The sequence below is a fragment of the Triticum dicoccoides genome, chromosome 6A, assembly GCF_002162155.2.
Source record: "Triticum dicoccoides isolate Atlit2015 ecotype Zavitan chromosome 6A, WEW_v2.0, whole genome shotgun sequence".
NCBI classification, from domain to species: Eukaryota; Viridiplantae; Streptophyta; class Magnoliopsida; order Poales; family Poaceae; genus Triticum; species Triticum dicoccoides.
This window is the reverse complement of record NC_041390.1, coordinates 22,744,494-22,761,146: the sequence shown is the minus strand read 5'-3', so window position 1 is coordinate 22,761,146 and position 16,653 is coordinate 22,744,494. Positions and strand designations below refer to the sequence as shown.

The window sequence follows — 16,653 nt, the reverse complement described above, 5'->3', positions numbered from 1 at the left end:
GGGATGCGGTGCTCCCAATGCCACCTCGCCTGGTGCACTGGGATGCTTATCCGCTACCTCACCGGGCGGGCAAACGCCGACGGAGGCGGGGGGAGCGCGCGTGAAGAGGACGAGGCAGGGGCCTTGCCCTTGTTCTTGCTGGCGAAGAAGCTCATCGTGGCGCGAGCTAGGCTAGGGTTTTCACCATCGGGGGAGCAGCAGGGTGGCTACACTCACTGTCGCTAACATGACTCATTAATAAAGACGTGAGAGGTAGTTGACCGGCTGCCTTGTAGGGACGCGGCGAACACCGAGCGGACGCGCGGCGCGTCCGCTCTGGCGCATTTGAGGCCAAAATTTGAGCTGGAAATGGGTCCACGCGGACGTAAAGCAGACTCGTTTTGTGAATAGGTCGGCTTGTTGGGGCAGCATTTTTGTCCACGGCGACCAAAACGGACGTGGGCAGACGAAATGGGTCACCGACCGGTTAGAGTTGCCAGCAAATTTTTATTTTCGAGTTGAGTTTTGCTTGAGATATTTTTCTTTTTCTTTTTGAGAAACTTTTTTTAATAATTTTTTTGAGATAATTTTTTTAGATAAATGTTACCAGCAAGTATGGGCAAAGCCAGTCCATTGTTCACCAAACCCTACCGAACCCACACGCGAGAGGGAGGGGCTCAGCTCGCCGCCGGCACCGTCTTCGACACCAGATCCTATCTGAATCTTACCACGAATCCATGGCGATTCCGGCGATGTCGCGCTCCGGGAAGGCCGTCCTCCTCTGCTTGGCCCTGTTCGCCGCATGGCGCCTCTGCTTTACCCTGTTCGCCGACGCGCCTCCTCGTCCCGGTGGCCACCCTGCGGAGGAGGCTGCGGTAGCGAGCGATGCTGCCGGGAAAGCATCGGGCCTGCCTCTCGCCAGGGATGCCAGTATCCGGGAGGCAGCCATAACGGGGAGCAACTTTGTCGTCTCACCGTTGTCCATCCACGCGACGCTCGTGTTGGTGGCCGCCAGCCCGCGAGGCGAGACGCGCAGGGAGCTCCTGGGGTTCCTCGGGTCAGCATCGCTCGATGAGCTGCACCGCGCGCCGGCGTTCAAGCTTGTGGGCAGGCTCAACGGCCTGACGCAGACGTCCTTCGCCTGCGGCGTGTGGGTCGACCGGAGGCGGGCGCTCAGGACAGAGTTCATGGCCACCAGCGCGTCGCGCTACGGCGCCACTACGGAATCTGTGGACTTCGTGTTGGGGGCCGAGCAGGCGAGGCGGCGCGTGAACGCCTTCGTGTCGGACATGACGAAGCAGCTCATCCGTGACATCCTCCCTCTCGGCTCCGTCCACTCGTCCACGACGGTCGTCCTCGCCAACGCGCTCTACTTCAAAGGAGCGTGGTCCCAACCGTTCGACATCTTCACAGCACCGTTCCACAGCCCGGGCGGCAGCATGTCAGCGGCAACGAGCAAGGCACCGAAGCTCCAGACGAACAAGCGCAAGTAGTGGGCCGGCCCAGGAGGCAGCCTCGTCTTCCGGCTCCGCTGGCTGGCCCGGATTGGCCCATGTGGGCACTGTACTTAAGACTGTCCATAACGCGTGAGTGGCTGGCGAACGGCTGCCTGGAAAGCTACTTTACTCTTCCGTGTTGTAACAGCTAATCCTTCCTCCTCCTCTGATCCCCACCCATGGATTCATCAATTGTAGCTCGAATTGGTGATAATGGAGACTAGTTGAGAGAATTGTTGTGTGAGTGTTAACAATCTGGTATCAGAGCCGTTCCCCCTGGAGCTGCCCCACCATCACCACCACACGCGACTGGCAAGTCGCTGACGAGCTGAGGCGATGGAGCGGATCTCGCCGGAGATGTAGGCGGTCTACGAACTCCTCCGCGCCTACTTCGACACTGCCCTCGCCAAGAGCAGAGCGCAGCGAGGAGATGGTGTACGCGCTAGCAAAGCTGGACTCCAAACTCGACCAACTATCAGGGCGAATCGAGGATGTGAAGTTGTCCCTTGGAGTCGACATCGATGAGCTGCGCGGGGAGATGGCCGCGGACCGCGGCGCTACGTCGTCGCCCGCATCGCCAACTTCTCAAGGTCCCCCATCCGCCACCACCAAGTTCGCGGTTCTGGCAAGCGGTACGGCGAGCCAGGAAGGGCTCCGACCGGAGGTGGATCCACGGCCTCCGACGCCCAAGTACGTTCCACCACAAGCAAGAGGTATGCAACAAGACCAGATCGTGCTCATGCAGCCGAATCAGGCACCGGAAATTTTTCGCCCCTTCGCCGCGGATTCCTCTGGTTTCAGTCCTCGGATCGAACTGCCCAAATTCGATGGATCTAACCCCAAGTTGTGGCAGTCGCGATGTGAGGACTACTTCAGATTCTGGAACACACCAGCGCACCAGTGGATTCCCTTCACCACCACTCTGTTTGAAGGAACAGTTGCTCGCTGGTTGGAGTCCGTCCAGCGCCGTGCTCCAGGTGTAGCTTGGCCTGAATTCTGTTTGCTACTGCAGTCTCGTTTCGGGCGCAATAAGCATCAGCATATCCTCAGGCAGATGTTTAACATTTGTCAGACCAACACAAGATTACGTGGAGCGTTTCTCGGAGCTATTTGATCAGTTGTCCGCATATGAGCCCAATCCCAGTCAAGTCCATTATGTCACAAGATTCATGGAAGGGTTAGTACCATCCATCCGCTTGCTGGTGGGCATTCAGCAACCAACGGACCTGGATGCAGCGTATGCGTTAGCCTTGCTGTTTGAAGAACTGGGAGATCACTCATTTCAGCCAGCAGCTCCCGCTAGTTCGGTTGCTCACAGCAAGAAAAAATTTCTTCCTCCAGCTCGCAGTGTTGTTGTCAGTAAAACAGTGGAGGACAGGCATGCTTCAGAATCAAGCCGTCCAGCTCCAGTTGAGGACCGATGGTCAGCCCTGCGTGCCTATAGGAAATCTAAAGGACTCTGTTTCATTTGCGGAGAGCATTGGGCATGAGATCACCATTGTAAACAGGAAGTTCAACTGCACGTTGTGCAGGAAATGCTGGAGTATGTGCAGAATATGCCCGCAGATACGAGCGATACTAAAGTTGAGAGTACTTGAGAAGTCAATGCTATTTGTATTTCTGTTGCAGCTTTGGGAGAACCATCTATTCCTGCAATTGCAACAATGACACTGACAGTACAGTTGCAAGGGCACAAGCTCACTTTTCTTGTGGATTCTGGAAGTACTCACTCCTTCTTGGATTATGCAGTTGCTGCCCAAATTAAAGGAGTAGCTGATATGCCTGTTAAGATGGTCAAGGTTGCAAATCGAAATTTAGTTCCCTGCAACCAACAGCTGCTGTCAGGAGTTTGGTCAGTAGATGGGCACAAGTTCACTAGTGATTTTAAGATTTTTCCTCTGGGATCTTATAATGGTATTCTGGGTCTAGACTGGTTGGCCACACATAGCCCCATGCAAGTGGATTGGGCTGAACACTGGTTATCTTTTGACAGAAATGGAACTCCTATCACATTACTAGGTGAAGATGCTACTCCTAGTTTTGTAGCTATGATTGAACTGTCGTCTCTGCTTTTGTCCAAGAACACAGAACAAACTAAATTGCCTGCTGAAATTCAGGAAATTCTCAATACTTATGCATTCGTGTTTGAAGCTCCCATTGGCCTCCCACCTAGGAGGAAATATGACCACACTATTCCCCTTATTCCAGGTGTTTCTCCTGTGTCTATTAGACCATACAGACTTCCACCTTCTCTCAAGGATGAGGTGGAGAAGCAAGTGAAGGAAATGTTGGACTCGGGTATCATCAGGCCTAGCACTAGTGCTTTTTCATCACCTATGATCATGGTTCAGAAGAAAGATAAGACCTGGAGGCCAATTTTTGATTACAGGCATTTGAATGCAATAACTATCAAGAGCAAATTCCCTATTCCTGTTATTGATGAGCTGCTTGACGAGCTAGCTGGGTCCTGTTGGTTTTCCAAGCTCGATCTCAGAGCTGGTTACCACCAAATTCAACTAGCTCCTGGAGAAGAACATAAAACATCATTTCAAACACACTTTGGGCATTTTGAGTTCCTGGTCCTATCATTTGGTCTAACTGGTGGTCCAAATACATTTCATTTTGCTATGAATGATACTCTATCTCCCTGTCTTAGGGAATTTGCCATCTCATTTTTGATGACATATTGATTTTCAGTGCCACTTATGCTCTCCATTTGGAACACCTGGCAAGAGTGCTGCAGTTACTGCAAGAACATCAGTGGAAACTGAAGTTATCTAAGTGTGCATTTGCTCAAACATAGATTGGCTATTTGGGCCACATCATCAGTAGCCAAGGGGTTGCAACTGACCCTGAAAAGATTGCTTGTATTGAGCAGTGGCCAGTGCATGTGTCTGCTAAGGAAGTCAGTTGTTTTGGGTCAAGCTGGATATTACAGAAAATTCATAGCCCACTATGGTCTTATTAGCAAGCCACTTACAAATTTGCTCAAGAAAGGTGTGCCATTTCACTGGACACAGGTTGAACAGCAAGCTTTTACAGCCCTCAAACAAGCCCTGATATCAACACCTGTCCTGGCCCTCCCAGATTTCTCGAAGCAGTTTGTTATTGAGACTGACGCTTGTGACACTGGGGTAGGTGCAGTGCTGATGTAGGAGGGTCACCCACTGGCATATGTGAGCAAGGCCTTGGGCCCAAGAAATCAAGCACTATCGGTTTATGAAAAAGAATATCTGGCAATCCTGCTGGCTGTGGAACACTGGCGCCAGTACCTGCAATTGTCAGAGTTTATAATCAAAACTGACCAGCGCAGTTTGGCCAGTTTATCTGAGCAACATCTTCATACCAAGTGGCAACAGAAGGCCCTGACTAAACTACTAGGACTACAGTATTGCATTGTCTATAAAAAAGGAGTGGAGAATAATGCTGCAGACTCCTTGTGCAGAAAACCACACACTCCTTCTGAAACTATGCCTGAATTGTTTCCCATCTCAACTGTCCAACCAACTTGGCTTGCTGATATTGCTCTCAGCTACTCACAAGACAAATTTTCCACTGACCTGTTGCAGAAGCTTTCTTCTTCTGGTGAGTATGACAACAAATTCTCTTTGAAGTCTGGATTTCTACGAGTGGACAAATATATCTGGGTAGGTGCAGATTCAAAGTTGCAACACACTATTGTGAATGTGTTCCATGACAGTCCAATTGGGGGCCACTCAGGTTTTCCAATCACTTTTAAGCGTGTCAGTCAGCTTTTTCGTTGGCAAGGTATGCGCAGTTTTAAAAACAGTATGTCAAAAACTGCATCATATGCCAGCAAGCAAAACCTGAGCGAGTCCCTTACCCGGGTTTATTACATCCTTTACCTGTGCCTGACTTGCCCTGGGAGATGATGACTATGAATTTTGTCGAAGGGTTGCCAGTTTCTGGACAGTATAACTGCTTGATGGTGATCATTGACAAACTTTCTAAGTATGGCCACTTTGTTCCATTGCACCACCCGTTCACTGCAGTTACAGTGGCTGAGGCTTTTCTCAACACAGTCTATCGCTTGCATGGAATGCCTCGTTCGATTGTCTCTGACAGAGATCGTATATTTACAAGTCAATTCTAGAAGGAACTTTTTCAGAAAGCTAGCGTTATGTTGCGTATGAGTACAACACGTCATCCTCAAACGGATGGGCAGACGGAGCGAGTTAACCAGCAAGTGGAATGCTTCCTGAGGTGTTTTGTCAGTGCTCACCCCTCTCACTGGGCTAGATGGATACCACTGTGCGAGTACTGGTATAATACGAATTGGCACTCGGCCACGGGCAAGACACCATTTGAAATCATCTATGGTCACGAACCACGTCATTTTGGCTTGACAGCAGAGAATATACAGTGCAAAGCTGATCTGCAACAGTGACTAGATGATCGCCAAGTGATTCTGGGTTCAGTGCGTCAACATTTGCTGCGAGCGCAACAGCGCATGAAAACACAGGCCGATAAGCATCGTTCTGAGCGGGTGTTTGAAGTTGGTGACTCTGTTTTTCTGAAGCTACAGCCATATCTTCAGTCTTCTGTCGCTCCGAGGGCGAATCACAAGTTGGCATTCATATTCTACGGCCCTTTTGAAGTGGTCGAGCGCGTGGGCGAGGTGGCATATCGATCACCAGCCGTGTGCACCTGGTATTTCATGTCTCTCTTCTGCAGAAGGTAATCACCCAGCGCACGAGGTACTGCCCGAGCTTCCCTCTCCTGATATGCAATTTCAATTCATTCCCAGAACAAGTATTGCAACGAGTGGTGCGTCGCAGCTCGAATTCTCTGGTACAAGTGCTGGTGAAGTAGAGGGACACTCCGGTTGAGATGGCAACATGGGAAGACAAGGTGCAGCTCAAGCAAAAATTTCCACGAGCACCGGCTTGGGGGCAAGCCGTTTCTAGCAGGGGAGGGATTGTCAGCGGCAACGAGCAAGGCACTGAAGCTCCAGACGAACAAGCGCAAGTAGTGGGCCGGCCCAGAAGGCAGCCTCGCCTGCCGGCTCGGCTAGCTGGCCCGGAATGGGCCCATGTGGGCACTGTACTTAAGCCCGTCGATAACGCGTGAGTGGCTGGCGAATGGCTGGCTGGAAAGCTACTTTACTCTTCCGTGTTGTAACAGCTAATCCTTCCTCCTCCTCCGATCCCCACCCATGGATTCATGAATTGTAGCTCGAATTGGTGATAATGGAGACTAGTTGAGAGAATTGTTGTGTGAGTGTTAACACAGCACCGTGCGCGTGCCGTCCATGAAGACAGACCAGTCACAGTACATCGCGCTCTACCAAGGATTCAGGGCCCTCAAGCTGCCCTACAAGAATGAAGTGGATCCGCAAGCTGCATTCTACATGCTTATCCTTCTCCCAGACAGCGACACTCTCAGTCTCGCCGATCTCTACGACAAGGCGGTGTCGATGCCGGAGTTCATCAAGAAGCACACGCCGGCACAGAAGGTTCCAATCGGACAGTTCATGGTCCCCAAGTTTAAGTTCACGTTCGAGTTCGAGGCGTCGTCGGACATGCAGAAGCTTGGTGTCACCAGGGCTTTCAATAGGGGCAACTTCTCAGGCATGGTGAGTGGCGGGGATGAGCTCTCCATCACCGGGGTGTACCATAAGGCCACCATTGAGGTGGACGAGCTAGGCACGGTGGCCGCTGCAGCCACGGCCGTCGTATTCATGACTGAGAGTGTTTCGTCTGCCGTGGATTTTGTGGCGGATCGGCCCTTCTTATTTGCCGTGGTTGAGGAGAGCACAAGCACAGTGTTATTCCTGGGTCATGTGGTTAATCCCATAGTGGTTAATCCTCTTGCTGGCTAACTGAATATATGTGATGGAAAAGGGAGGGTCAGATACGGATGGTCATGTGGCTCTTCTTTGAGATGTGCAACACCGGGTGCAAGCCGGACACTTCGGTATACACTTCCCTAGTCGGTCTCATCTGCATTCACTAGACAAGAGTAAGGCTTTCATGAAAGCACTCAGCTATTTTGACAAGATGAAGGGCATGGAGAGATACCAGCCAAATATTGTGACATATACAACATCCTCTTGAGGGTATGTGCTCAGGCTAGCGACACGAAACAGGTGGACATCATTTTTTCAAGAATCTGGGAGAAAACCCAGCCTCATATCTACGCATATAATGGAGTGATTGACGGATATGGGAAGAATGGCATGATCAAACAGATGGAATCCGTAGATGTGATCGAATTCATTACACACGCAGATTCATATGGGCGGAAGCAGACATCCGATAAGATGGAGCAGGTGTTCAAGAGTTTATTGCAATCCAAGGAGAGGCCTACCCACCTGACGTTTGGTGTGAAAGCAAGCCTTAGGGAGAAAGCTGAATCTGCACAGAAGACGGAAGAATTGGGATTCAAATCGAATTATGCGATGCAAGAGTGTCTCATCGATATGTACGCATTTTGTGATTGCGTCTCTAAGGCCCAACTGATATTGTGATTGCTGCTATCTTCATTGAACACAATGCTCTGCATGAACCGCTTGCCTATGGAAGCAGATCGGCTGTTTTTTTTAGAACGAAGGCTCGCGATGAGCCCGGCTTTGAATTAACAAAGCCATCAACCGGCCAGGAATTACAACACCACATCAAGCACATCGGCCGAACGAAACAAAGGAGGACCCTAGGAAGCTTACAACTCAACGCAGTATACAAGCTCACAACACAAAGAAGAGAAAGCCCAAACTAGTACACGCCGCAGACCGCAGCAAACAAGAACCAAGGATTGCGACCAACATGAACACGACGAGGACCTGCCGAAACAGAGTGGAGTTGTGGACATGACTGAGTCCAAGGTTGGAGGAAACAAATCATCTTCCTTTGCTCTCGCCGTAGAGGGACCCTACCCTCTCGCCTTGGATCGAAAGGCGCCGCCGACGGACATGAGAGACGCTCTCCCTAGAGCAGGAGAGATGTCGACCTCGAGTCCTGGAACAGGCACAGAGCACACCTCCTAGGACATAAGCACACCTCATCTGACACACCGGCGCAACCAAGGACACCTGAAAGACAGCGGGAAAGCCACCGGGAGCAGCCACTGAAGAACAAGCAGCAAGGACATCAGGAGAGGCTGCAGAGCGATGAGGACGAACCAGACCTCCCCACTGCCACCGGATAACCAGAGCCGCCCAAAACTCCACCTTTGCCGCCCCTCACCCGAACGCACGCTCCCCAGGCGGCACCTCCAAGGAAGACACGACGCGCAGCACGCCGTCACCGCCCAATCCAAGAAGGATTTTGGGCTTTCACCCGGGAGGGGAACGGGGGTGGATTGGGATGGGACCTTGGCTGCACCTGCAATGAGGAAGGGCGGCGCCCAAGGGCGTCGCTGCCGCCGGGCCGGACCAGCCGACCGATGGTTTCCCACGGTCCCAAAACCACACCACCGGGCATCCATCCACACCTAGCCGGCGACCGAAGCTGCTGAAACCGGCGAGGATGAGGAGCCAAAGGGAAGGGGAGCCGAACCTCAGATCCGATGAGGAGGGGGGTCTCCACGCCGCAGCCACCACCCGCGTGGTCGGGAACACCGGCCAGGATCCCCCGCGGACGCCGCCAGCCGGGAGGGCGCCGCCGCCGCGCCATGAAGGGCCGCCGCCCCAGATCCGCCGTCCTCCGCCAGGAACGGAGCGAGCAGGGCCTCGACGCCACCGTCACCGGTGACCGCACAGGCTTGCTGGCGGCCTCCTCGGGTGGTGATGAGGGGGGGAGGAGGCAGGGGGTGGCGGCGCTAGCCGCTAGGTGGGAACCCTAGTCGCCTCCCGAGTCGCCCGAGCGGACGACGCGGCGGCTGGGAGCATCGGCTGTTGGATACTATGATTAAGAAAGGTGTAGTGCTCAATACTTCTACATATAAGTTGCTTTACAAGGCATACATACACCAGGACCAGTGCGAACGATAAGTTGCTTGTACGGAAGTTGCTCTAGCGAAGGAATAAGCATGCATGCTATTGCTCCGAATAGAACAGGGTTTTCCCTCGATGCTCTGGAAGCATTTGGCTCCTCTGTGAATAACCCAAGAGAGTGCAAATCTGAAACTCTGCAAGAGAGTCATGTAGAGATTCTGCAAACAATTCAGAAATGGCTAGTTCAAGCAAGCCAATGTTAAGTGCGTTGTGACCAGTTGGCGCCTCCGAGATAAAACCCAATATATATTACCCAATTCAAACTTTGCAAGCAATCCAAATACAAAGCAATTCAGAAACGGGCCATGTCAAGTGAGCCAGAGTTAAGCTTTTGGCAAGTAGCTTCTTGATAGGGTGCTCTGTTCTGAACTGCTTCGCAGTATAATGTGTTCAGCTGCTTGTACCAAGAGATATCCGAGGGAAAGGCCATCCATGTGATTGGTTGCTTGATTTGAAACCATCCTAGATACTGGGTTTCAAATTTTAGGAATATTTCTCATGTACATTCACCAAAAAAAACCGATCCACATGGTACTGGAGCCATCTTATCCCATTCAACGTCAAGATACCCTTTTGTTTTTTACTTTGGCAAGGGGTTGCTTTTAAATTTCATATTGATGTTATAAAATCACAGTACCATTTTTGTTTCATCGGTAAACTTGCTATACCTTTTATTACTAGGGATAGTATTGGCTGTGCTTCAGATAAAAGGTGTCACATATTTAACAGTTTGTTATGGACTATATCAGCATTTCGAAGAAACCCTCATCCAACGCATCTCAGAATTTGACATTCTGAAGTGGCGGAAGCTTAACAATGCCAAGTACCCCAACGCTCTCAGTGATAGCCCATGATGTGTTGTCCATCCCAATGTCCACGGTCAGTATAGCAACATCAACAACTCTATTGCGAAGTTACATCACTTTGGTAGTATTTTTGGAACATTGGCTGCGAGCTTGGTATGGTGCAGGTAATATCTTTAGTAGATGTGATCTGGGTTTTGTCCAACTTGATTGGCTGTGTAACCGCCTAAAATCTAGCGCAGCATGCGATATTCTTGGATACTATATATCTTTGTTGTCATTTTTAGAAACAAAATTATGTGCTTTCTTGGATGGTGTACTCACATTGACACTGGCGACTGGCCTCAGAATTGCATAATAAAAATGTTCAGTTTTCTTTTACCAATATCTCTATATTGCTTTGACCTGAAATTGAAGGATGGATATTTTACGGGTTTGCTTTCAAGGTTCATATGACAATTCGTTTTGTTTATCAGTGTGTTGCATCCATGGGTAGATTTTCAGCTACGCCTGCCCGGATTTTGGAATTTAGTCTACTTTGTCAACACATGCACTGCACACACACGTTGCTAATATGAATTAAAATGCTTACCTTATTAGAAGTATGTTCTACAAAGGATCGACAAACAACTAGAGAATTTACACTCCAATCATTCTATGCTTCCAAGTTGAACAGGTGAACATTATTAGAGAGACCTCAACACCGGATTTCAAACAACATGGAGCCATGTGAGGTCACCACCGCTGAGATGCCCCCCTTCATCACACTCCATCTTTTTCTACTCCAGACTTCTGTGCAGGTGCACCTTGCCAACTTTCTCCGGACAACCTTTTCTAGATCCGGCACGCTTACAGTGATCTTCCTCCTTGCAGTGTCGAGGTTGAAGATGGCCACGTAGATCTCTCCTGCTTCCATGCAAGAAGAAGAATCAGCCAAAGAAAAGGGACGCTTATTCGCCAAGTGTGCATTGGCAAAGAAGCATGCTGCTCAGATAAAAGTACCTTTGTCTCCAATTGCTGTCCATGCTCGTGCTCCGGTAGTTTCATTCTCTGTCGCGTCAAACAGAAGTGTTACTTACGTAAAAATAGCGATTAATTTATGGTGAATCGGTGTAGAATAACTTGTACCTCCTTCCTTGCTGGACTGCATTGTAGCACACAATCCTGAGTAACTGCTTACAAGCTGTCCATTCTCTGTTAGCTCCCAGGCCTGCCATTGTTATCGGCAAAAAATGATCAACCATGCCTTAAGTTCATTTCCAAAGTTAAATGATCAAATGTCCATTTTTTGGTTATTATGGCAGCTAAATAGCAATTTCATGACACAAAATGCTCCACAAATTTCTGCATTTCAGCCTCACTCTACATGGATCCCGTTTCTCTTACCAGGATATCAATGTGTGGGCTGAACTTACTGCTTTGTATGCCGTTCGCAGGCCGAGAACATGGGAGTTTGGCTCGCTGAGCTTGTTCGCCATGGACTGACAGATGCATCCAAGCAACCATCATCGGTGTCAATATCTGCCAGATGAAACTTTGCTTGGTCTTCCTCGCTGCTCATGGTAACTCCATCCCTGCATAAAAATAATATGTGTGGATCATACATATAATTCAAAAGATTAGGACTGCTTCCTTTAATGCATTGTTTTGTCACACGCCACTTACGATGTTGGAAGTAGTTTTGCTTTGGATATGCAAAACGAGGCATTGCCATTCTGGATTCCATAGCTTCTGCAAATGCGATCTTCTGAGGAACTGTGCCATCCACCGGGGCTCTTATCGCTGCATGTACTGAGACCAAGAACCATTCCACCATTGTTTGTCACGTCCATCGGATAGCCAGACTTTGAAAGATCGGATTGTTCATCTGGCTTTGAAGCCCTTTCACTATGAATATAACCAAACTGAAAAAAAATACCCACAGGTTAGCTCGTTGTGCAGTATATATTGCAGCAGGAATCTCCGGACTCCAACTAATATTTAGTTCACCTCCATGTTGTTTCTGGTGTGGTGATTTATCTTCAGTAGTAGGGTGGGTAATTAGATTGAATGTGCGATCATCGAGACGCCTCAAGTCCCCACCATACATGAGCGGTGATTTAGCCATTGACCAAAGTACCATCTGCAAAAATGTGTTCAAAGGTTTAAGACTTCGGCTTCCAACTTGGAAACAGAGATGAAGTTTCTTCAATTGCAAACCTGTGTTGTTTGTTCGTCAAATGTAAGGCTAGTGGTTCTGTGAGGTCCCTGATTAGCACCTGTATGAGAGAAAGATCAGAAATTTTTGAACGATTAGGGCATGTACAATGGTGCTATCTTAGGGGTGCCACGTAGGATAAATGATGAGGTGGAGAAGAGAGAACTCATAAGAGAAGGCTTGTCTTCTCTTATTTAAGATAAGACAAGAGATGATCTCTTAGCACAATATGTCTCACCACATTTTTAGGAATTGCTACTTATTGAAGATAGGGCTAAGAGATGACCCATTGTAGACATTTTTCTTTGTCATCTCTAAATTACATGCAAAACTTAATATAAGACTATCTTATCAACCATTGTACGTGGGGCTGGACGTCCGAACGGGCTAATGGGCTCGGCTCGGAGCTCGCTCCAGCTCGGCCCGAGAGCTAAATAGGCCGAGCCGAGCCACGTGAAATGGGCCCGTTGGCCGACCGAGCCGAGCCTGTTTTGGCCCGGTCCAGCTCGGTGGCTCGTCCGAAGCCGAAGCCCAGGACGCGACGCAATCACGCAGCCCAGCAGAGGAGCGCAACCAGCCCAACCCAGCGAGTCGCGTCGTCTCCACTGTCTCCTCCCGCTAGGGTTCGCCGCCGCCGCCGCCGCCGTCCCACGCTTCTCGCCAAGCTATTTCCTGCATGCCACCACGACGCATCCTGCCACCGGTGTCGGCACGCACGAGCGCATCCAGCGGCCGCAGCGCACGCACGCATCACCAGCCTGTTGATTGATTCTTGGACACAAGTACAAAACTTGAAGCACGTTGATTGAATCCTGGAGTTGGCTGGATGCACACGTACGAGAGGAAGCAAGATCAACTGCTACGGAGGCTAGCCACCTGCGTTCGACGCACCAGACGCCCGACCTCGCCACGCCGGCACGTCTCTGTCGTGCTCCCCTCAACGCCGTCAAGCCAACCTCGCCTGAGGCGCCCGTACGCCCACGCACCCAGCCTCCAGAGGCAAAACGAGCTGCTCGGGCTGGACCGAGCCATAGGCAAGACGAGCCGAGCCTCCAGATGCGGGCTCGTTCAACTAGCGAGCCGAGCCGAGCATGGCTCGTTCATGGCGAGCCAAATCCAGGCTCGGACCGAACTCGGCTCGGCTCGGCTCGTGTCCAGCCCTAATTGTACATGCCCTTAGTCACACCGATGCACATGAAAAGTAGAACCGAGTCGTGCATTACAAAAGGAAAGTGCCATGAAGTTATGGTATGGATGATCACCTGCATCAGTAAGCCAGCCAAATGGAAGCATGTCTAAGTTTGGCCAGGACCTCCCTCGCAATCCAGGGGCGCCAATCTTATTCGCAGCAGCAAATGATCTATATATTATATGCGCGGTGAAAAAGAAGATAAAGTAGATTGGTTGTACTGCAAACGACAAGCAGCAGTTGCCGTGTTTCTAGAATTGTGTGAGGAGCTTATACTTAAACGGAATCTACCTGGCGACATCGAAATGTGGGCGAACATCTTTCCAGCTGTCCCAGTCATCTCCTGTTACCCTGTACATGTCAACATGTTGTGTGATATTCTCAGCTAATGCTGGAGTGACAGCGGTTCCGGGGCAGATGGATAGGACGACTGGTCTCTCAAGCTCTTTCAGGATCTGCAAAACGCAATGTGTATTTCCCATGAGTTGATCTCAACAGATCGCCAATTGTGATGTAGCTGATTCTAGAATGGAGGGCTACATTAGTTCATACCTCTGAGACGGTCACAATCTCCTTCGGGCTGTAATCCGTGCCGAAGATGCAATCTAGCTTCACTGCAAGCAGAACAGTTTGGTGCATTATGTTACCATTTGCTGAGATTTCAGTTCTAAGGACTGCAATCCACTTCTGAAATTCAGAATAATGTAACTGAAAATTAGTATGAAGTTCTGCTTACCGAAATCGACGCCCCAGTCGGCATACTGTCGATAGAGAGACCTTAGGAATGCTCGTCCAGCTCCCAGGTCCGTATGTACACTCATAAATCCTTTCGGCATCCACGCACATGTCCTGTGGGTGAGGCCTATGTCACGCGCCCTCCATTGTCGGCCATTCTCTACATAGGCTTTTCCCTGAATAAAAATTGCAAAAAAACACACACTAAGATCTCTTTCTTGTATAGCTGTAACGAGGTAACTTACTCCGCTCAAGCAACTACTACTGTCATGCCCCTTCAAAAAAAAAAAACCCTACTACTTTCATGATGAGAAAGGCCAACCTTACTTTCTAGTTAAGAGGACGATTTGATCCAAGCTGTTGTGTATATACTTGTCTACAAAAATATGGTAGGTATAACAAGATTATGTGCTGTTTGGAGATAATTAGATAGCAACTATTATTACATGGACATAATTGGATAGTAATAATTACTGAACAATAATAATTGGATAGTAATAATACTAAATAACTATAATATTTTTGGGGGGAAGTAAATGTAATATTGAGCATGCTAAACATGCTTAGCACTAAACATCAAATCAACATAGGTTTTTGGATTGACGTGGATGAGCGGGTGGGATCCGTTGGATCTCCAAATTTCACTCTTATATACTAGAATTAGAAAGAAGATAATGATAGAATTGAAGAATAGATAGATAGCAACATATGAAAATATGTATATATTTTTGGACGTGAAAGATTGTACCAAAATACTGCAAAATGATAACTACAAAAAACTTCAAGACGAAGCAAAGTTCAGCTATTCTGGAAGACCACGTGGAACATGTGGTAAGCAACCCAAACCTGAAGACAAAACCAGCTACTACTCCAAAAGTAACAATAAAAGAAAAAAAAAGGAATCAAGATGGAGAGGAGTACCGTGCGGACGTCGAGGATGGGCATGTTGGCGTTGACGGCCTGGGTGCTGATCCCGTTCATGAGGTGGATTCCGAACTTGAGGCCCATGGCATGGACCTTATCGGCGATCGGCCTGAACCCTCCGCCACCTCGGCCCGACGGGAACCTCTGGGGGTCAGGGTACGGGCGCCCCCACTGGTCCATGCTGTCGAAGCCGTACGCGCCCACCCCCGAGCCGGCGGCGATCCTCCGGTACCACAGGAAGTCTATCACTGCGTACTGCGTGCACGGTGCATCATCTAATGTTATGTCATGCCGCAACAGAGAAGAAATGCAGTATGATCATCCATACTTGAATGAAAAAAAAAACTATGAAGGGCTTGGTGTGTGATACCTGGTATCCATGCGGGAGCAGCCTGTTGGCCATGATCCGCGCGTTGTCGAGGAACGCGGCCTCGTCGATGATCCACGAGAAGGAGTCGTACGAGTTCCAGCCCCTCGGCGACAGCGCGGTTAGCTGCTGCTGCCGGCGGCCATCTCCGGCCAAGCCGGCCGTGGGCGCGGCTGACCAGATCAGGGACGTGAGGAGGAGAGCAACGCAGAGCATGCCCGCCATGGAGATGAGGTGTGGGCGGCTTCAGCTGCGTATTGTGCTGCGAGTAGGATCGGCCACGGCAGGCAATTATAGCGAAGGGCTGTGGACTGTGGTGGTGGAGTGAGGTGGAGATCGGGTTACATGAATGCATGCGCACGCATGCAGGTTTGGAGGGATGCTGAGGCTGGTCATAGTGGGAGTAACATAGATAGTAACATAGATGCAACATAAGCAAAAATGATGATGTGGCAAGTAGTTAATGAGGAGAGAGGCAAATAGAGTAACATAATATGTTACCATCACATAGCGGTTTCCAATGCATAATGAGTCTACAAAGTAATAGATGAAGGCAACTATGTTACCACACCTATGACACTACCCACTATGAAGGTAGTAACATAGACTAGTAACATATGTATGTTACTAGTCTAAGTTACTCCCCACTATGACCAGCCTGAGAAGCGGCCGAGTCCATTTGAAATCCATCTGGCCGCCGACGCATTGTCCAACGCTGGATACGGCCGGTGGTCCTTGCCATGGCCATCGATCTCGTGATGGTATCATCATCATCGCCAATTTTTTATTCGACGCAATCTTTTGTACTTAGTAATAGTGAAAATTATTACAAAATCGTCTTCAAAAGATAATAAAAATTATTAGCATGGTTTAATTGCGTTTTAAGGTACGATCTATTTTTATTCGTGTCAATCTTTCGGATTACAAAAAGATTGCGGAATTTAATAGCAATCCATCTGGATGAGGCTCACGCCCAACATGGATACCGCCGGCCGTCCTGACCACGCGA

General features: G+C 49.5%; 1 protein-coding gene and 1 pseudogene across 1 annotated transcript in view; one reads left to right on the top strand and one right to left on the bottom strand.

Annotated features, from left to right (window-relative positions):
• The first annotated feature begins 731 nt into the window (after positions 1–731).
• Positions 732–16,653, top strand: part of LOC119318808 (putative serpin-Z12) — a 74,822-nt gene continuing 58,900 nt past the window's right edge. The window contains exons 1-3 of the mRNA XM_037593388.1: positions 732–856; positions 1,148–1,420; positions 6,729–7,260. Of these exons, the coding sequence (XP_037449285.1) occupies positions 732–856; positions 1,148–1,420; positions 6,729–7,260 (930 nt within the window). The remainder of the gene's footprint in view (positions 857–1,147; positions 1,421–6,728; positions 7,261–16,653) is intronic.
• On the bottom strand, positions 10,803–15,869 carry LOC119318806 (annotated as a pseudogene).